The sequence below is a fragment of the Danio rerio genome, chromosome 1, assembly GCF_049306965.1.
Source record: "Danio rerio strain Tuebingen ecotype United States chromosome 1, GRCz12tu, whole genome shotgun sequence".
NCBI classification, from domain to species: domain Eukaryota; kingdom Metazoa; phylum Chordata; class Actinopteri; order Cypriniformes; family Danionidae; genus Danio; species Danio rerio.
The window spans coordinates 23,683,852-23,707,197 of NC_133176.1; the positions used below are offsets into that span (position 1 = coordinate 23,683,852).

At 35.3% G+C, this 23,346-nt stretch overlaps 1 protein-coding gene and 1 long non-coding RNA gene across 7 annotated transcripts in view; one reads left to right on the plus strand and one right to left on the minus strand.

Annotated features, from left to right (window-relative positions):
• dnah6 (dynein, axonemal, heavy chain 6) overlaps positions 1-23,346 on the plus strand; it is a 233,378-nt gene that overhangs the window by 113,363 nt on the left and 96,669 nt on the right. The window contains exons 56-57 of the mRNA XM_073950785.1: positions 8,451-8,647; positions 9,900-10,103. Of these exons, the coding sequence (XP_073806886.1) occupies positions 8,451-8,647; positions 9,900-10,103 (401 nt within the window). The remainder of the gene's footprint in view (positions 1-8,450; positions 8,648-9,899; positions 10,104-23,346) is intronic.
• LOC110439140 (uncharacterized) overlaps positions 13,775-23,346 on the minus strand; it is a 42,175-nt gene continuing 32,603 nt past the window's right edge. For all 6 annotated transcript variants that reach the window (XR_012406155.1, XR_012406148.1, XR_012406154.1 and 3 more), the window contains one exon: positions 13,775-14,524. This is a non-coding gene — a long non-coding RNA (uncharacterized lncRNA). The remainder of the gene's footprint in view (positions 14,525-23,346) is intronic.

The following is a 23,346-nucleotide window of genomic DNA, read 5'->3' on the forward strand; positions in this document are numbered from 1 at the left end:
GGGCTCTAAATGATAATACTGCAAAAACAGAAAACAACAAATTGTTTTGGGGCCAAAGACGTCTAGAAAAAGCTAACTAAAGTTGAGGAATGGAAAATAGGCATTTTGCGTAATTGTTAAAAGCTGAGTGAATCTGATTTATGCCTTTGACAAATAAGGCTGTCATTACAGAGTGCTGGAGGAATTACGTATCTTTATAGACAAAAAAAAAAAAAAATTAATCCAATGTAGCAGACACTTTTAACACACACAAACAATACTAATGCCAGGACTCAAACATGCAACGTTTAGATTACGAGTCCAGCTCTCTATCCATTAAGCCCTAGCTTTAGTGTTCATTTGTTGAATTAGGGGGGATGCTGGTGTGGAGTCAAATAATAATGAAGATAAGGAGTCCAGCCTGGAGATGAAGAGTCTTTTATTAATAAGGTCTACTGCTACTAAAGCCTCAGTGGAGATGAAGGAGAAGAACGAACATAGAAATCACAACTACTTGTATCTCTGTGTCTGCTGAAGTGGCTGGCACATTTCCCAATTCCTGGATGCAGAGATTTGAGAAACACCATGTACTTCCTCATCGTTACTTAAAAGAAACATAGCAGATAAGTTCAGCTTTGCAGCTCACGGTTATGTTATCCTCAGTATGAGAATAATGAAAACTCAATTACTCAATTTGCCCAAACTCTTATTATTCTTTAGTGTAGAGTAGTACTACATCCATCTTTTCTCTAAAAAGAATGTAGTTTTTTAATACTTTTAAAATGATTATTTCAGAAAAAACATTGAAACTTATCAGTCTTTTCAATCAAATAAAGCATAAATAGCTATCTGACATTTTAATACACAGATTTACTAGCAAAACAAACAAAACATTTGTGCTTTGTAAAATGCATGCTGATGTATATGGAAGATAGCAATAAGAATCATTTTACACACACTCTCACAATTTGAGTTATTCATAACAGACTGTGCACGCTGTTTAGGTAACTATTATTCTTCTCCCTGTTTAACAGACACTTACTTTCAAGCTGTTGAACTGATGTGTTGTAAATTCAGTAGCTCTAATCGCCATTGCTATGCATAGGACTGGATAATGTCATAAAAACAGTGGTCACCATGAAATATAACTGATGCATTCTAAATAACTCACAAAGGGGGTTCAGCTGAAGTATTTAAAGGGAGCCCATATTGAAAATAAACATTTGTAATCTGTTTGAACAGAACTGTGTGTAGGTATAGTGTGTCTACAGTCATATTGGAGTGATAGAAGCGTAATTAGTCTCTCTTTTTAAATTTCCTGACATTAAAATAGAATCCAAATCCCTCCCATTTTGAGGTCCACCATGACGTGGGAGTGTGGTTTTCCCCACCCACCAAATTGATTGACAGGCGCGTAATAACATTTGTTCTTAGTAATGCGTATAATCATGTCCACAAGAAAGGACGTGTGCAAAGCAACTGGGATTAAAAGATCTCAGCTACGTAATTCATCACAGCCACATTGTGTCAGTACAATTGTAAAAGACATTAAATCAGGTTCATGGACATTAGATCAGGTTTATTTCGTACATTAACATAACAGAAATCCATAAAACAATGTATATTAATGTGTACCCTTTTACATTTTCTGTGCAAGAATAGTGCAAAGCTAAACTGTGCTATTGTGTGTGACTCGTTGCAGAAAGGCTTGTATTAACTCTACAACAAATACATCAAACAACACTTGGGAAGGTTCTTATTGTAGTAATGGAGATCTGCTTCTTTCGTGTCTGTTACTGTGCTGTTTATCTACTGTATGTGAAGGCTACAGATCTCTGTAGCTCTGACACACACATGGGAACGGTGTGCGGGGAGAACCAGCTTATTTGCATTAAAATAGTTGGCGGTTTATTTCGCTGTGGTTGCCCCTGATAAATAAGGGACTAACCAGAAGGAAAATGAATGAATGAATGAATGATTTAATTAATTTATGAAAAGATTAGCTTTCCCTGCAATCCACACTTTTTTTCTCAGCTAAATCTTGTGTAGCAGTGTTGTGAAGTTATAGGCATAGTCTCGCACTCGGACTGGTCACACACTATTTTCCATAATCGCCCATAAAAGTATTTTCAACTTTGGTTACATAACAAAGAGCCAGGTATGATTTTTATGAAAAATGCTCTTTGGGGAAAATAAATACTCTGTTTTACCTCCAAATAATTTTTTAAAACGTGACCCATGGTTGAGCATCAGAGTCTAACTATCTGTCAGTGTAGTTAAATGAATGCATGAAATAACATTAAATTACCTCTTTAATGCTTCTAAAAACACAAGTTCCCAAAACAGCACAGCGTAAGATTTTAAATACCAAGTATCCCACATATTTATTTACAGTCCAGCTTCTAGTAACCAGGCAGAGATGTCAGCTTAAATTCCATTACTTCGTTTATCTGCTGTTGCTTGCAGGAGGCAACTCATCATCCAAAAAGGCACAAGAGTATAGCAAAAATAGATATGAACTACCCCATTATCCAAGAAGGCCATCAAATAGAGGGTCCATCCCTTCACTTCATTGTCATCTATCTTGTTGTAACTTTGTAATAGCAGTTGTAATGTTTCCATCTGGCATCTGGTTTATGTACAGGCTTTTAATCACACTTGTGTGTTACAGACATAAGGCAATCTCCCAAATGTGCAGTTACTGCTGTATACTTTTTGTATTTCCATCATAAATTCCCACTTGCTGTTATCAGTAATAGACCTTGAATAGAGTGGTCAAGGGAATTGTCAAAACTCGGAAGAATAATCTGCATTTGATTGCCTCACGATATCCCTATGGAGTTGGTAAAAGCTTGGCAAAAGTTTAACATTCATTGAATTTTGAAATGTAATTTTGAAACTGAAAATTGATTTTGGCTTAACGATCGTTGAATGGTTTTATACATTTTTCTAATATATAAATTCATGTAAGGATAGTAAAGCAAGGATGTCCACAGTTGTTGTGACACTATTTTATATCAGCTACAAAAAAAAAAAAAAAAAAAACATTCCGTGTTTATTCAGCAGGTGCCTTTTATCTAGCCTATTCTATTGGAAATACAGTGCTTTTAGAAAAATCATCATACCCTGTGAAAATCTATTTCTTTACACCCTACTTTCAAATGACCTTCAGAATAAAGTTGAAGACGGGTTAGGAGAAGGCTACAGAAATATTTCAACATCTGTAAAAGTTATTTAGAATAGGATTTTATTTAAGACAGAATGGCAAATTAAGTAATTATTTTAAAGTGGTATAATGATTTTCTATAGGCAATGCAGATCACAGATAGCATACGAATGTGGGTCACTTTAGGCAGTTATGCAGCACTGATGGCATTCCTTCGGCCCAGACAAAATGAATGTGAGCCTGAAGTGGCCCACCTGTGCAATGGCAAAGAGAGGCCAAAGATTCAAATTCATATATGGGCTGTAGCTAGGCAGAGGGAAAACACATACACAGTCGCGTTTAGTTACTAACAAGTCCCCGGAGGGTGCTTTATTTACAAAGTGAAAGTGGTGAAATACGGTGCTCTTCTTGGTAAAGGTGCTCTGGTGCTCCGGGGAGAAGGTGAAGGATAGTGAAAGTTCGGGTGCTGGATCGTCATGAACTGTAGTCCACTGTGGGAGAGACAGAGAGACACAAGCATTAGCGCAGGGAGTCATCTGAGAATAAAGCTTGTCTTCCTCCTGTGTGTGGCTGGCTTTTATGCCTCTCTGGCTGATGAGCTCCAGCTGTGAGCGATCCGGTGCTGATTAGGTGCCAGCTGGGGTGAATCTTGGTCCAGGGCGACATGGCATCGATATACTCGCTACAGGGTCATTTAATGCAAATTAATTTTTTGGGGTGCTGTAACTTTTAAAAACTTTGCTTGAAAAGTTTATTCATTACAGCAAACAAGCCAAGTTAAAAAAAAAAAAAACAATAAAATCAAATTAAGTGAGGCACAACCTGTGATGAAATAATATAGTTCATTGAAGTTAACCAATGTTTAATCCATTATTAGAAGTAACGTAATAACATGCTTGCACATGCCACAGAATTATGAAAGATTATTGGCTAAAAAAGATCTATGGTTCAACTTCTGCTCACAGAAACATCAATAATCAGAGTATGAACCTCAACAACGGTGGCAATTAACAAAATGAACAAAACTCACAAACATCACAAACAGGAGACTAAAAGTGACTAAATCAACAACATCAGCATAAACAGCAGAATCAAAAGCAAATAATGAAAACTGGGGCATCAATAAGCTATAGAATGTAGTCATACTGAAAAGCATGCTGGAATTTTTGTACTTTGCTACACCCAGCAAGTGTAAGGTATAGGCCAGATCTGGGGCAGAATAAAAGCAAATTGTCGCCCAGAATAGGGTCAGTTCTGGTTAATTTGGTTGAATTCTGGCTAATATGTGGTAATGCTTTGGCTTATTTGTGGCCCAAATCTAGCAAACAGGAGTGGACCACCCAAGTGCCATCATTCCTTGCGGTATGTGGGCCGGATGTAAATGTCTGGTGTGGACCAGATTTGAGCCACATGAATTTTGTTAGCTGGGATGCCTGATCCTACAGTTTTGCAAAATTTAAAATACATTGGTTTGGGTGCTTTTGGTTGCACATTTTACATTGATTTTATCTCTTTTGTAAAACTGTACTTCATTTGTATTTGAACCCGAGCACTCTGCATCACAAGTACAACACCATACAAACTGAGCTACTGAGCAAACTTATCACACTAGAAAAGTTTTTCATATGGAGATCGTCATATTTGATTACAAATCATAAACAGCCTTAAGTTGTTTTGTAGTATTTATTTGATGTTGTGCAAAGAACTGCATACAAACAATCCTTTATTTGTTAATAAAAGACCTTTTAACAATTCCAGATTTCTCAGTAGCGGAAGTCATCATGGTTGAGCACAGAGGAGAGAACAATGTCAAATTTACTCTCAGCCCCATAGACGCTGCATTACACACACCTCGCATATTGGCGAGTTCAGACTGCATGATTTTCAAAGTAGTCGTGTCACAGATGTTTTCACACTGCGTGACTATCTGAGAGAGCGTTTCGTCGCTGCTTTGTTCACACTGCAAGATGGATTGGCGACAGGGAGTTCATCCCGCATGACTTTACAATAGGAAGAATCGCCAACAAAACTATATCTCACAACCAAAAACACGTAGTATATCTTTGGCTATTAATTACATAATGCAAAAGAAGCTTTAATGGGGTAGAAAATATTTGCTCACCTGGGTTTAAAGGGAATTACTAATTTCACATCAACTTTATATCTCTTTTGACCCAGTTGTGATGTTGCTTAGATGACACGTCAAACAGACACGGGTGCTCCTGCCAAATTTCCTCTATTTCTTGTGTCTAAATAGACTGAAAATGAGCATTTTTAAATTCCTACCTCCCGCTGGCCTGTAGATACCCATGCTAGTGGATGCTGCTCTCTCATTGGCTGTCGGTGATTGATTTTATTTTCAGTCAAAACTCATTTCGCCAACCCTAGCTCATTCTGGAAACGTAGCCCTGCGGACGTTTCTGGAGACCGCGATTTACGTGGCCGGAGGTACGTAAAGGCCGCAGTTTGGTTTTTTCGAGCGAACACTGCGGGGCGGTGTGGCGCCGCTCCGCCCCTCCTCTTCGTGCTCGCCGGCCGACGGCTCGCCTCCGAGTGGAAGGCTTTCCCGACGCAATCAGTTTGTCCGCCTAGCTCACAGCGTTGCGTCGGCGGAGCGGAGGCCCCGGACGAGGAGGAGGAGCCGGAGCCGGCCGCGGTGGACGACGACCGGGATCGAGTCCGGGGAACAGCAGGTTCCGGAAATCAGGTGAGACGAAAAACGGAATCCGAAAAATAAGGGCGAGAACGTGACGGGATATGAAAAAGCGGTCGAAATCGAAGACGAGGGCTTTTGTTTTTATTTTTTATTTTTTTTCCGATCGGGCGGCTTTTCGCGCGAGAACGGCGCGGGCGCGAACGCCGCGCGCTCCCGAGAGGCGCCCGCCCGAGACGCGAAAAAGCGAGCACAGCGGCCTCTCGCGGATCCGCGAAAACAAAAAAAACGCTCGAATACGTACCTCCCGGGACGTAAATCGCGGTCCGCAGAAATGTCCGCGGGACTACGTTTCCACAATGAGCCCGGGTTGCATTTCGCACAGCATGATTTGAATCGCAGATATTTAGCATGTCAATATCTTGCGGGCATCGGCGACTCATCTGTGATTCTCTCAGATCTTGTCTTTGATAGTTAATACGGTCTGATTGTTACTCGTGTGAACAAGCACCGATTTGTCAGCGATTTCTCAAAACCTGTCGATGAGTCAAATCGGGGCTAAAATCTTGCAGTCTGAACTCGGCATAAGCGATAAATAGTTTTTTTGTAATTTGATTTAAGGATATAAGATTATGATGACCGGTGATGACTGTTAAACATATCATAACAAAAGGATCCATATGCCTCTGTAGTAATCATTAGTGTGACAAGTAACTAATGTTGTTAGTGCCATACTGCCCTGTAACATTCATTTTAACTAGAATCTGCAGTCAAATGCATACATGTAAGAATGTTTTTGTGGCTTCACAAAAATGTAGGCTGAAGCATGTATTTCCAATGAGCCTGTGTTGCTTTTATCAGCTTCATCTGTTGCTTAGTTAATACCCTTTGAAATCGTAAAAGGGTCATTTAATTCACACCCATCTGTTTGTAGGGGTTCATGTATAGGTCATCACGTTTGTAGGATAACAACCCCAACTTGCTCAGAGATTACATTATTATCCGAGGTTCATTCAGTGGAGATGCAATTGAACTAAAATAAACAATCTTTCAAAACCATTATGTTTATTTTATAAAACATATATACATATCTAATGTTTAACTAGCAAATATTATTTGAAGTGTAAAAAATACATTGAAGTTTCATTGAGTTTTGATTACCACAGAACGTATATTTCTCATTAATTGAAAACTCCATCATAAAACCCCATTGGAAAAATCCCAAGGGAACCTACAGTACTGTGAATTATTTTTCAGGGATTCTGCTTCATTCTATGGAGAACTGTGAACGAGTTGAATTACCCTAAGGAATTCCAAGCAATTTAGCAGTCCACAAATTATCGTGATGATGAATACCATACTTTTGTAGAAAATGCATTTTAATAATTGTTCACTGGCCAAATTATAAACACAGTACAAATACCACTTCAGAAAATTGACTGATTAACAGAACTCAATTTTGTATACTTTGTTCTGTCTAATTAAAATATAAAAAAATATGACATTTTATAGGGATATTTTTGCATTTTCCTAACCAAAGCCAACAACAAACTCCCACCTTCATCCCTTACTAATTGCTTTGCAGACATCAAATCCTGGTTCACCACAAACTTTTTGAAATTAAATGACTTTAAAACTGAACTTTTACTTAGGTACACGATCCACTTTAAATAAATCACATAGTTTTTCCATTTCCACTGATGATTCTGTCATTACCCCCTCCCCTCAGGTTAAGAGTCATCTTCGACAGCACCCTTTCATTCACTGCACCTGTCACCCAATGTCACCCGGTCCGCCTATTTCCACCTTCGAAATATAAATCGTTTACGTCCTTCCCTCACACCTCATTCAGCTGCCATTCTTGTTCATAGTTTAGTCACATCCCGTTTAGATTACTGTAATTCCCTTCTGTTTGGCCTCCCTAAAAAAACTATTCTTCACACCTTCTCGAACACTCGGGTCTTCTTCCATTCACCTCACTGTTCCCTCTGTCCGCCTTGTCACCATGGGGAGCAGATCCTTCAGCCACTCTGCTTCTCAGCTTTGGAATTCACTCCCTCCTGATCTCCGTAATTTAGACACTCTTTCACAATTTAAGTCCAGACTCAAAACACATCTGTTTAGAACAGCCTACTCTCTTTGACCCGATTGCATTTTAAAGCTTGTATTGTATTCTATTGTTTATTGTGTTTTTATTTGAATTGATTGTTTTAGCTGTCCTGTACAGTGACCTTGAGTTTCATGAAAGGCGCCTTTAAATAAAATGCATTATTATTATTATTATTATTAACAACTCTGATCGTGATTGGTGGCTTTACATGTCGGTCTTACACTATCTTGAGATGATGCTATCTTCTAGTTTAGTCAATAAAAATCCAGCATCTCTGCTGTGCTCTATGAATCTGAGCACAGTTGTGGAATTATGTATGTGCAACTTTCTAGATATATATTTTCATTTATGTTAATTAGGGATGTATAAACTAAATATTTATGTGTAAAATTGACACGTCAATGACTAAAGTCTACACATTTTTTACAGTTATACAGTGAGCTGTTTTTAATGTTGCAAACTGCATACTTTTTGGCCTTCTACTTTCACGCATGTTTATACTTATGTGTATAAGTTTATGTGTGTTTGTTTTGTGATTGTAGCCAAAACCATGGCTTTGACTGAAGCACGTCTGGGACGGTCAGGAAAGTTAACATCTGCTCTGGGTGATGAGCAGGTGCGATGGCAAGAAAGCATTACTCTGTTTGAGCAGGAGATCCACAACGTCATTGGAAATGTGTTCATCGCTGCAGCTTGTGTGGCTTATTATGGGGCCTTTACCTCCCATTACAGACAACTGGTAGTGTATTATTAAATCACAATCTTCATTATGTATATTAAATAAATATAAAAAAAAACACTTGAGTATATTACATTATCTAGTTATTATTTCAGTTGGCCGCCCTATGACACATCAAAAATAGTCTCCCTTTTTAGCCTCGCACCCCATCACCCTGCATATTGTTCAAGTCTGTCCTATTTAAAGTCACCATAAAACAGAAGGTAAGATTGCCCTTTTTTGATCTATCCATTTGAAACATGGTACATCCACTTAAAACTGTCCTGAAATTAAAAAGAAGAAAAGAAAAATAAATTAGGACAGTGCATGATTTTGTCCTTTGGGAACCGATTGGATTGTTGGAAGATGAGTTTTAATAACAAATGTAAAACAGACATGCCCTGGCTGATAGCCTGCCCTCAAGGCATGACTAAAAGAAAACGTTCTTTTAGATTGTAGAGAAAGTTATTGTACATGATTAAAGTTTCTGAGGGCAAATGCATTTTTACAAAATGATGAAGTGCACAGATGCTGTACATTGTTAGTAATAAGTACTACTACATACATATAAAAATAAGAAGAGTACATTTTGATTGACATATTTCAACTTTAAAGGCATAGTTGTCCCAAAATGTATTACAAAACAGTTTACTCACCCTTGACTTGTTCTAAACGAAGATGTATTGGAGAATGTGAGAAACCTGTGGGCATTGACTTCCATATAATTCGTTTTTCCTATTATGCAAGTCAATGGTGTCATTAAGTCAATTATCTCTTTATTAAAACAATTTAGTCTTTATTGCTTCCTACTGCACTTCTGTACTTTAATTTGTACTTCTCTTTAGAGTATTCATTCATGAATTTGTGCAAACCCACTGCCTGTAGTGACTTCACACACATACGACACTTACTAAGTAAATGAGAAGTGTGACAGAATATACTGTACCTCTGTTTGTGCCTAATTTATACCCCTGTAAATAAATATTATTTAAATGCTACATTACAAAATGCTATTTGGAGGAAACATAAACACTCCCTTTGAGCTAGAGTAATCGCAGAATATCCAGTGGAATCCACTTTGCATCACACTTACTGTATTGGCGAAAAATAACAAATGTCTAAAATAATAGAAACAGAAAGTAATAGTAAGAGAAACAGAAAATGTGCAGAGCAGTGGGTAATGAGGACTAGATTTAAGAACCACTGCTTTATGCTAACACTTGTTTTTGGGAAATGTGCATGTGTTTAATGAACATTTTTCTGTCTCCTGTAGCTTATAGATCACTGGATTACACGCTGTCAAAGTTTGGGGATCCCAATCAGTGACAACTTCAGTCTTATTGGCATTCTAGGAGATCCATATGAGATCCGACAGTGGAATGCCGAAGGGTTGCCTCGGGATAATGTCTCCACAGAGAATGGAATTCTTGTGATGCGAGGACGCCGCTGGCCTTTAATGATTGACCCTCAAGATCAGGTGCCCTCTAACATCCAGTGCCTTGTTCTGATTTCTGAGAACAAATTCTAATTTAATAGTAATATTGATAGTTTAAATTTATAGTTTTAACACTTAAACAGTTTAAACTTCAGTTGACAGTACCTTGCATAACCATAACAACAATTTTTTCTCTCTTTGAGAGGATTATTTTCATATTAAATGGAAACCAATAGTTCTCTTAGGGCAGGCAAAACAGCTGCCACACACTGTTTTAAGATGGTAGTTGTAGTTTACCTCATTATCTCATAGACAGTGGCATCAATTTTTATGGTAACAAGCACAGACTGGTGGGAGTTCTGATATTGCAGAATATTGCACGGCTATCAGCCAATCAGATTTGAGAACCTGACAGAACTGTTGTGTATATATATATATATATATATATATATATATATATATATATATATATATATATATATATATATATATATATATATATATATATATATATATATATCTCACACGAGTAGCAGTGCGATATGGCTGTATATTGGCACTGGTGGGAGGCGTGCGAAATGGCACGAGGCAGCAGGCCGAGTGCCTTAGTGCACCCATCAGTGCCAAATACAGCCATATCGCACTGCTACGAGTGTGATATTGCATTTATACAACAGTTTGATGGCATAATTGTGTATATAAAAACAACATCAAACACGGAGAGTCTCAAAAACCCTTTTGTATGTGGAACTACTTTTCTTCCACATTCCACATTCAAATCATAAGCTGACAGTTAAACAGCTGAGCATGCATCTTTTAAACTTTAAATCTGTAGTGTCTGCTTTTTGCTGGCTGTATGTGGGCAGAGTAATACACAAAGGGTAAAGAGGCTGTAGGAGTTCTGATATTGCAGAATATCGCAGGGCTATCAGCCAATCAGATTTGAGAACCAGACAGAACTGTTGTATATATATATATATATATGTGATGAATTAAATTTAAAATATTTAACATTTGCAGTTTTGTTACAAGGTGTTCCTATGGCAGAAAATAGATTAATTACATAAAAGTTTCTTTAAATAATTTTTCTTATTCTATTTTATTTTCTTCATCTTCTAGTTTTGTATTTTTTTTTCAAATGTTACTGGTAAAAGGTATAAGATTTATTGTTTTTTTAATGAAGCTTTTTTCTGCAAGGCTGCATTTATTTAATCAGAAACGCACTTAAAACAGTAATATATTTTAATTTTATTACAGTTTCAAATAATAGTTTGCTGCATTTACATATTTTATTGTATCCTGTGTTAAACAAAGCTAAATTTTGAGAAGATATTCTTTAGAAATCATTCTAATATGCCTTTCTAGTACTTTTCTATTGTGTATTATGATCAGTCTCATGAATATTTACTCCACAATTCTAGAATAGATAGTTTAAAAGGACAGCATTTTTTAAAATTGAAACATATTTGTTTGTTTTTGACATTATAATTGTTTTCACAGTGCATCTTTGCTTAATAAAAATATTATATATTATTACCTGTATATATCATACCAATCACACCAATGTTATAATAACCTGCATGTTCATAAGACAAGGCTCAGTGTAACACAAATTGTTGTTATTAAGGTACATTTTAAATAGCATGCTGCATATGTAAGAGTTTAGTCTTTAGCTGTATCCATATTCCTAAAACTAGTTCATGAAATTGTTGTTTGCACTTTCAAAATAACTATAAAATGCCTTCAAGGTACGTATTAATACCTAATAAGAACAAAAGTATACTTTTTGAAATCGATTCTGCCTCAATGACCAAGAGCACATCATTCTTTTGTTCCTAGAGTGTAGGGTCAAGTGGAGCTAAATGAACACTGACTTGTTGAAAGATGCTTTCAGAACACTACTTGACACCTCAATAGATCTCTTCCAATTGCTTCCTGTTTTAAATTTCATGCCCTCTGTGGCATCAGGACATAAACGAGTGTGTCAGGCGAAGTGCCTCTTTAAAAGCTTAGTGTTGTTCAGTTGGTTGGAGATGTTGTCAAAATGGTATGAAGAACAGCCGTCACAACCCAGATAAGAAAACAACCAGCCTCTTTGCATTACCATACAAATACCTTTCTCCCATTCTGGCCTCTCCGTTTTCATTACCGTTCTCCGCTTTCAGCACATTTGACTGTCTTTCTCCTTTTTTCTGTGCTCTTTCTTGTCATTTGTGTTTTTCTTTCTTTCCATCTGGCTGTCTCTCTTGGGAGACTTCTGTCTTCCAGAGAGACTGAAACCGACAATCAAACATCAGCTTGTCTCACAATTACACACACAGGCACACACACACACACACACACACACACACAAACACACACACACAAAATACTGTGACGCAAACAATACTCAACACAGCACAGCATCATGATTTTAACATTCTACATGCGTATCACACACACACACACACACACACACACACACACACACACATACAGGCATACATGGTTTATGAGGTCAATGTGACTTTTTGGTGGTTTACGGGGACAAACCTTTGCCAACATCCTACGAACATAAAACTTGTGCCAAAAAATTTTATTTGAACTCCAAAAGGCAAACAACGCTTAAAAACAGCAATTTTAGTTTCACAACACACTCAAATTAACTATGTGACATTTCACAGGCTTATGGGGCCAGACAAAATCATGGTTTACAAGGTCTGTTTACATGTTACACACAAACCTAGCCCCTTCATGGTTTAAGAGGACTGATTAACACATTTTACATATCACACTATTCTGCTATTGCAGTAAGGGTGACAACAGAACAGACTCTGGCTTTCCTCAGCTAGACCCCTGCTAAACCCATCTCAGTTGCTAAGGTTCTGCCTGTCACTTCTTAAATGACAAAATCCTATTTTGTTTATAATACACTTTTGATTTAACAATTCTGTAGGCTTATTGTGTTGTATCAGTTAAACAATCTGTTTAATGTACTGTTGAACAATAACCTGAAAAAGACAGCATTTTAACATTAAAGTATGAAGAGTTAATTGTTTAAGGGCCTTTGCTCTTATTTTATAGGACAGTAGATATTTTGAAAGGCAACTTCAGATAAAAAAAAGAACATAATTGGCAAAGAACCTTCAACCATGAACAACCAGAAGCACAACTGTACGATAACATGTTCATTATTTTATTCTTTCACTTGGCCAGAACACAAATGTTCCCCTCTGTGAACTCTGTGTGGAGTTTGCATGTTCTTTGTGTTGGAGTGGGTTTCCTCCGGGTGCTCCGGTGTCCCCCACAGTCCAAAGACAAGCGGTACAGGGGATTGAATACACTAAATTGTCCGTAGTGTGTGTGAATGAGTGTGTATGGGTGTTTTCCAGTGATGGGTTGCAGCTGGAAGAACAACCGCAACGTAAAACATATTCTGGATAAGTTGGTGGTTCATTTCACTGTGGAAACCCCTGATAAATAAAGGGGTTAAGCCGAAAAGAAAATGATTGAATGAATGATTACAGCTTATAAACAAACTAATGGTATTTTAAAATTTAATTAAGTCGTTCAACAGATTATTCTTTTTCAAATTTAAATATTTATACTAGAACACAACATGGTAGGGCACTATAATACTGTCAAATACAAAACATTGCCACTCAATGACAGAAAAAAAAAAAAAAAAACTTTATTTTATTTTTGAAGTCCAGGAAAACAGCAGGGGAACTAAACATGTATATACATTTTATTATGAAATGCATCAACTATTATCGCTCTGACAAGAACAAAAAATAGATGGATAAAAATAGATAAAAAGATAGATAAAAAGAAAAAAAGATAAAACTAGACATAAAAGTTTGATTCCACAAATTGAATGATACATACAGAATTATATGAACACAAAACAGATTAAAAACTAAATTTCGTAATGTGACAGTAATATAATGTGTTATAATGTGACTAATTAATATCATACACATTTTCACTTTTTTGTCACAGTGACAATATTTGACCATTTTCAAACATGTAAATAAAAAACAAAAAACATGTCTTTTTGCTACTCAACACTGTTGTAAATGTTCAGTCTGAGAGACTGCATTTGTGGGTTATGTATTTTTGTGTGATGGGTATTGCCCAGGCTCATGAAGCAGACATGGACCTGGACTGTGGAGCAGTACCAGACTGTGGAGTAGTGGCAGACATGGGTTGAGAAGGTGAGGCAAACTGTAGAGCAATGTAGAGACTGCCCTAGAGTGATGATGGACTGTGAAGCTCTGGCATGGAACAGAAGTGGGCCTGGGCCATGTTTTTTTTTTTTTTTAATTTACATGTTTGAAAATGGTTAAATATTGTCACTCTGTGACAAGGAAAAAAAAATGAAAATGTTTATAATAATAATCAGTCTTTTGAACTCATTACAGCCTTCACGTCTGCTTTTGTCCATGGTCTTCTCATGTAGGTTGTTCTGCCAGTGCTAGAGCCTGAAAGCAAACAAGATGATTAACTGTTAGCATCACTGACTTTTAATAGATCATATCAACTGTTCATCAATATCGTTTAAAAGTCTCTTTCTTGGAAAAAAGGTTAATCCTTAGGTGTGCACTTACACCATGGTTATACATCACACAACTACATGATTTAACAGCAACATATGCGAGTATAACTTTCAGTAGCTGCTTTGAATCATTGTGGACTACTGAAATTAATATGACCTTTCCATGTAAAGACTTTTCTTAATTTAAAAAAAAGGCAAGCAATGTTTTTATAATATTCCCTATTATATTTTTCCACTGGAGAAATTCTTCCGTTTTTTAGTTTAGCTGAATAATAAAAAGGTAAAAACTGCAAAGGTCAATATTATGAGCACAAAAAATAAAATAAAAATATATAAAATTATAAAAATTAAAATTTATTTTTTGATTTTTTTGTCAGCCAGATATCGCAGAGCCCTATTTAAAAATGGCCAGATACAAAAGAGAAAGTGATAAATGGAAGACATTGACGAGAAATGTAGCATAGGAAAAAGCATTTGTGCATTTGCGCTACAAGCACTGCGATAGAAAGTCTGAACGTGTATTGAGTGCTGCTGGAAACATTGCAACTCCAACTAGGTCTGTTTAATCCAGACAATGTGTCAGCATGTTAGCTTTTCTGTCAAAGAATTTAAAATATGAACCAAAAACAATGGAGAGTTAGTAGCCAACGCTGTTTTTTCCTCAACATCTCACTTATATTGTTATCAATAGGCTAATATTTTTTGTTCTTCTTTTTCTTATTATCATTATTATTATTAGTTACTATTTATATTATCACTGATACTGAAAAGTGTTATTTAGGCTATTTGTGAAGTTCTTAAAAATGTAACATTTAATTATTATACAGGACAGGGGAACCAGTGAATATTGTCCTCACCACTTAAAAAAAATGTGTAAATAAAAACAAAAAAAAAAAACTAAAAATAAAGGATAAAAGGAAAAGCATGCTCTAGATCATTTTTCATAATCTGATTTGTACATGCTGCTGTGTGTGTGCACTTAGCCTAGACGAGCAGAGCACACACATCTAAAGTTATCTTACTGTGAGCGTTTTAATGGTCAAATAGGTGTCAAAATGCTGTGTTCAGTGATCATTCATTCATTTATAAGATGCTTAAAGCACAGTTTGTTTCATATTTTTATTCTATTGTACATATTTCCCTTTGCTCATTTACAGGGAGGAAAATAACTGCATATATACAGTTGAAATCCGAATTATTAGCCCTCCTGAATTATTAGCAACCATTTTCCACCAATTTCTGTTTAATGGAAAGAAGATTTTTTTTTCAACCCATTTCTAAACATAATAGTTTTAATAACTAATTTTTTATAACTGATTTCATTCATCTTTGTTATGATGACAGCACATACTTTACTATATATTTTTCAAAGTACAAGCATTCAGATTAAAGTACAATTCAAAGGCTTAATTAGGATAATTGGGCAAGTCATTAATATTGACCTTAAAATAGGTTTCAAAATATTTAAACCTGCTTTTATTCTAGCCAAAATAAAACAAATAAGACTTCCTCCAAAAGAAAAAAAATATTATAGAAAATACTGTAAAAAAAATCCTGAATTTGTTAAACATCATTTTGGAAATATTTATTAAAAAAATAAAAATTAAAAATTCACAGGAGCGCTAATAATTTTGACTTCAGCTGAAAAATCGTTTTGAATAATCCTGTTTGCAATTATGACAAAAATAATCGTGATTATGATTTTTCCCATAATAGAGCAGCCCTAACTGTATGTGTAATGTAGCCTACAGTAGATTATGTGATGTGATCAATTAAAAAATACTTTTCCTTTTTTTCTTAGTAATAAACATGCTTTTACACTATACTGTATGCTTTAGAAAAGATACAATACATGGTGAGAAGTATAGCCCCAGGCTGCAAAAATTAAACAAATATAAGAATGAAGTTGTTTAGCCTTTATAGCGCCCTATTAAATTGTGTTGGGGTAAAAAAAATGTTTACATTTCTTTGACTATCATGGCGATGTTACTACCTCAAATCTTAAACGTGCGCACATTGCAAGAAATGAAAATCGCTTCACAGCACACACTACAAAATATTAAGGTTTTCGAGTCAATGAAACACATCACCTGATTGCAGTATAACTTGCTTTATCAATAATTATTATTATTTATTATAGGCCAGGTTACAAATATTTGAAAATCTGTCACTACATGCAAAACACTCAAAATAGCTTCCCTTTTGCATAGCTATTAGTGGCAGTTATGAATTAAATAAATGGGCATATCGGCACGTAAGGTGAGTCGCCTATTATTTATCGTCTGTTTATTTTTTTCACATGCATGCAGAGTGAACAGTCTGTGCTGTTTCTGCTTGTTTAATAGAGCTCCTCCTCTTATAGCTGGCCTATTTCGGTATAAAGGACTAATTTTTTTTTTTATACTGTATGCTATTCTATCCCCTATATTAAACACAGCAAATGTATAATTAAATATTAGAAACATAAATATTTAAAGTTTCTAAAAGCACATTTTACTGTTTAAGCATTGTTTATTGGCCGTCGGCGTCGATGATGTGCACCTCTCAAAAAATGTAACTACAAGTCGCAAGGACACAGAGCGCAAGGTCGTGATTTTTTTGATGGTCGTGATTGGTCGGCTTGGCAGCGCTGACGAGTCTGGGGGCGGGACCAAGAGCCGTGCGAGTGGCGCGAGCCCAATAGAGCGATTGTTTACAAGTGTGGAGTCCCGTGAAGGAGCTCTGGATAGAAAGTTTTGTTTTGTGTTTATCTCATAGTTAAAGTTGTTCCACGTCCGCCGGTTCCAGCCTCAAAATGAGCGAGTTTGAGTCACTTGTATGTTCAGGAAGCGTTTAGAAAAAACAAAACAACAGCGAAGAAACTCAACACAGAGGAACATTAACACCTCACTGCCAACTAGCGTTTCGAAAGTGTTAATGCAGACCAACAGAGACATTGCGCAGAAGTAAAATAAACAGCTACGCGTGTTGCATGTGCCGTGGGTTACGCCGATCATAACGCAGAAGTATAAACCAGGCTTTATAAACTTTAATTTCATAAGTGCATACAATATAATATTAATAATAATAAGATAATTAGCATGTTTATCATGGGAAGACATCATGCAGTGAGTGGATAATTCCATACGTGCAATATGTACGTTTAAATCTCTCCATTTTGCTGTAATGGCTGTGCTGTGTTTGACTGGCAATAGCTTTTAGATTATAACCCGCGACCCACTTATTAATATGCAGCCTTTTTTTGATTACATGGGGCCAGTTGCACCAGCAGTTTGTAAGTTAAAATGAAGCCTAGTTGTGACTTAAAGGGACACTAATTTACAATGTACGCACTACTAAATGTTTCTGTGTTGCACCATTTCACTCAGTTTAAACCTAACGCTGTGTTCCAACTAAAAATTTACCGCAGCCTCCCCCCATGTATAATGATAGAAAAGAGATGACGGTGAGATTAGTTTACATCGAGGAGCTTGCGATGATCTCCCTCTATTCACAGCCTCTTCCTAAATCTCGCATTTCTTTCGGTTTGTGAATGAAGAGTTTAATTTTGTTTCAAGGAGTGTTTTGTGTTAACATACATTTCTTTATGACTGGGTTTTTTCTCCCTGCTATTTTTTCTTTAACGTGTAGAATATTTAAAAAATCAAGTTTTATGTTTTGATAACTTTGTGTAATTTGTGTGCATTCACAGCAAATTTTCAAAGAACAGTTATATGTAGATACATTAGTTGCAGAATTCTAAATCAGTTTAACGATTGAAACACTTTTTATTTGATATTAGGTGATTTAATGCAACTACGTATGACTTTACGGAGAGCTTATGATCTTACTAACTACGGTTTGCCTTAAGCAAACCAAAGTAAAAACAACTTTAGTTATAAACATGCCAGTAGTTATTATTATTATTATTATTATTATTACTAATACTACTATTATTATTAGGCAATTTTCTGAAGCAACCCCTGTAACCAAATTTAGTGCTTTTGGGTTGTTGTTGTTTTCGGTTAAAGCGCAATGCCTCATTAACACCTCAGACAGGCTGCTTCATTAATAGCCAAACATTTTGTTTGAGATGAGGGCAGGGGTATATCTTGAGTATATTTCACAAGCAAGGTTGACACAAAATCCCCGGTTATATACCTTTTACCTATAGGCGAACTTCTGGTAATGTAGGCTTATATAGGCTGTTTCTATTCACAGCAACTTATGGACTGAACTACGTGTTAATTAAAATTTCTATATTAGGCTCGTAGCAATTGATATCGGAGTCATGGAATATTGTTTGCATTTATTTTGCATATTGTTTGCAATATCCTACTTTAATAATAATAATAATAATTAATATTATATTAAAAAGTTTTTTCTATTTCAAAATTAATAGCCTACTGTAAATTAGGCCTACAACCATTAATGATTTATATAATTTATATATGAAATTAGAAATGAAATTCTTAATAATATTTGTAAAGGAAACAAAAATAGGTCTTATATGTGCCGTTATATATATTTCAATTAATATGGAAAATAAGTGCATGTTTTCACCAAAACTATGATAGATTTTTTTAAATGTGTGATTGTGTAAAACAATATAATTTGCAAATAAAATAATGTTTTTTTTCTCTCTCTCTCTCTAAAGAAGTTGTTACCACCTCGTTTAGAGCATCATTATGGGCATTTTACGTTATAACTAATGTGGGTCAAACAATAGATCTGTGACAGAGAAACTACAGGTTTTGGGACACACTCGTCACTACATCGTTCTTTTCCCAAACGACACATTGTACTATGATATTTCTGCCGCGAGTTACGTTGTTGTTTGGGAAACCCAGCCCTGGTGCAGAGCCAGAGGAAGAAGCGCGCTGCGCTTGTGGAGCAGATAAGAAGCTAAAGAAGCTTCTAGACCAGGGGAGAGTTTCCCAAACAACGACATATATCTGAATGAATGGGTAATCTACTGTATTTTAGCCTAATTATTATTTCTAATGTTTACACACTGTGAAATAGGCTAATCAAATCTTTAAAAAAAACACACACTAAATTAATTTTTGTGAATTGTTTTTATTCCGAGCTAAATAACATTTTAGAAAATGTTGCATATCAAGCTGTTGGTATCTCCTCGCGGTTGAAATTGGCTGTTATGCGAAAAAAAAAGAACAAATATTAGCTCGCAGGCTAGTTGGTTTTTAGATTTAATTTAAGCCTATATTCAGCTGACACCGCACACTCAGCCACGATACAGAGAGAAAAAGTAAATAATAGATTCTTTAATGTAAACGACTAAGAAAAACTTCGGCTATATACTCGGGAGAGGACGTAATGAGATCTAGACTGGCTGTACAATATATACACCAATAGTAATAGTTAATCAACGCATTTTATTTAAAAAAATCTACTCATTTTAATATTGCGATTTTTATATTTTTTAAAGAATGTCTGTTTTTATTAACTTTTCTGTCATTTATTTCAAATTTGTCATTATTTTATTAATTTGATGATGTTAATATTTTACATAGGCTATTTTATATACACATCTAAAATCCTTTAGCATTCAAATTAAGGTTGTGATGATGAGGAAATTTCCCCACCGGTTAATCGACATGTGACAACAGCGGTAATACCGGTATCACCGTGGGGGTCGGGGTTTCCTCTTTTCTTTCTGCTTTTAAATAGCTTATAAATGCATATAATACTTTCACTTTCAGTTTTGCGGGAATTGCCAATTCGGCGTAAATTGTTTGAATGGACGAATGTGATGAATGTTAGAATGTTTTTAAAACGAATAAGAAAATAAAATAGCAAGATAAGTAATTAAATTGCACAAAGTTTAAATAAGATTAAACGAACGAACAAGAAATAAATATAAAAGAAAAACTTTCAAAATTACATTACAAAAATGACAGGTTGACACAGTCTTTAAAAAAAAAAGAAAGAAATAAAACACTGTAAATTGGCATTTATTAACAGTCAGGTTTACTTGTTCTTTGCGAGGAATCCTGGCCAATATGTTGACCATCTCTGGCTTAAGATGGGATCTTGTGGGGCTCACTATGTTCCCCATCGTGCTGAACACACCCTCAGATGAGCAGCTTGTTGCACGTAAAGATACATTTTGGTTACATTTGCTAACAGGGGGAACATGTTTGGTTGTCTTTTGTTGTCCTACCTGACTTCAATTTCTTAATGTATTATTTAGCCTAATGCATTATATATTAATAGCTTAGTCCTTATGAACAATCCGTTTATAAAATAGCCTTATTAACGAATTTATAGGCTAGTGAAGAATAAACCGAATATGAAATATGATCCTTGCATAATGATCACAACTAAACAAGCTAGCACTCATTTTATAGATAAACTTTAAATAAAAAAGAAAGAAATGTTAAGAAATTAAACATTGTGTAAAAAATCTAAAGACAGGCTAGATAAAAGTAATTTTATTTAACAGGCTAAAAAAATAATCAACATGTAAATGTATAAATATTTCGATAAGTATTGTTATGGAATATTTATAACTATATGATCTTGCTTTTTTTGGTTATATCGATACAAGCTTTGAGCTCTCTTACAAGCACAGTTGACAGGCGCAGGTGTCTTATGTCACTGTCAGTGGCGGATTACACACAGCATACCCTGGCAAGATGTTTTATTTGTTGTCGATTGGCGTGTTGTTCCTTTTTTAAAACACCTTTTATTTTTAAAATCCCTCAAGGTAATGTTGTCTATCGAGTTATATAGTCTCCCTCGGAGATATTGTAGTTCAGTAACGTGGTGCGCAGCATATAACCGTGAAGCTTAAATAGGCTGAGCATATTTTTATTAATATTAAGACACATTAATACAAACTAGCCACCCTTTGATTTTTTTTTGTTTACGTATATTTTTATCAAACGAAAAATGCAATGAATAGTTTAATTTGGTTTTCATTTTATTAGAATTAATATAATTAATAGGCTACACAACTCCTATTGGCTCGAATTGCGTTTTGACAGATAAAGCGTGACTTTCTGGCTCAAAGATATTTGTGCCTGTTAATTTCAGCGCTGTATTTTGACAGATTTCGCAAAGGCTTCAGCTGTTCTACCTGTCAGCTGTACCAGCCTCAGTTTTGCGACTTGACCTGTGTGGCGTTTCGATGTCTGAATGATAGCGAGAGAGAGATGAGATCAGACCTCAGATTCGATGTGTAGCCGCACTTCACAGTTACTTTATAGCAATTTTTAATATTGGCTCATCTAAATTAACTTTTCATTTATTAAAAGCCGAAATATTTCCAGACAGATGAAGCAACTTTCGGTTTTTAAAGAGAGCGGCCTCGGTGATAAAAGACGCGCGCACACACAGGTTACATTCTTGTAGGCATATTCATCTTTTATTTTTTTTGAATGAAATGCATAAAGTGCAAAAAAGAAGAGCTGAACTTCGGAAAAAGTGCTCACTTCAGTTGCCGTGATGATTGCTTTGTTTCTCTGCAGTTGGCTTGTCAATGGCGCGGCATTGCTACATGATTCTTGTTTTAATAAAAATAAGATGTTTATTATTAAACACTGTGAGATGATGGTCGCGTGATTTTTAAAATGAGAGTATGCCTTGCATATTTATTATCACGTGATAAATGAAATATGACGCATTACTATGTTCAGATTTTCATTATAAAGCATGCTCTGGTCTTAAGTAAATTATTACGAATTGTATTTTCCATTTAATTAAAATAAATATTTAATAGAAAAATAAATTAAAAAAACGAATACTTAGAAAAAACAAATGTGAGGACGGTGTCACGGTAAAAACGTGATGTCACCGGCGTTACGTCTTAAAACCGGTATCACCGTCAACACCGTCTATCGTGGCAAGCCTAATTTGCTTTGAACTTGAGAGAGAAAAGCGAATTTTACCTGTCAGTGGCTGCACATTGCTCCTAAATAGCATAAAGCATTTCTTTTTGATTTCAGTCTTTTGTAACATTCTTTTTTTTTTTTACTCTAACCCATTAAAAGAAAAAGTGTCATAATAAATACAATTATTATTAAAAATGCAATTAAGTTTTGTTTGTCGCATAGTTAACTATGTGATGTGGGTAAATGGTGTGTTTCAATGCTGCAAGTCCTATATTTCAAACCTGCGGGAAGCACAGTAATTGATCGTTTTTTTTCCCAATAAGGTGGTGTAATAAATACATTACAATTTTTAATTAAAAGTTATTCACATTAAATAATAATAATAAAAAAACATTGGTTTAAAGAATGTTAAAAACGCAGGATTATGTTTTAAATAACTCCAAATCGAGGGATTCATTTTAGGCCTCTACAAACTACAAAACGTCAATGCAAATTAATGCAATACTATATGTAAAAATAAACTATTATTTCCTTATTTCTCGTCTCGCTCAGCACGTGTGCATTGAATCGCAAGTGACAGATACAGAGGAAATTAATAAAAATAATATAGGCTAGAATTAAAATAATATAGCCCACCTAGCAGTTTTCTTTAAAATTATAATAGGCCTGTATATAAAAATGGACAGAAAATTCTTGTAGGCCTTTTGTGATGTGATGTTGTTCTCTGGTCAGATAAAACCAGCAGTAAATCATTTCCAGCCAAAATAAAACCTAAATTATCAACCTAAACTTTTTTACAGCATATTTTAATTGTCTAGTTTAACTAGTTTAGTTTAACTTAGAAAATTACAATGCAATCTTGGAGACATAAAGTTAAAACATAATTTTAATATCAAAATGTTTAATGGAAAGA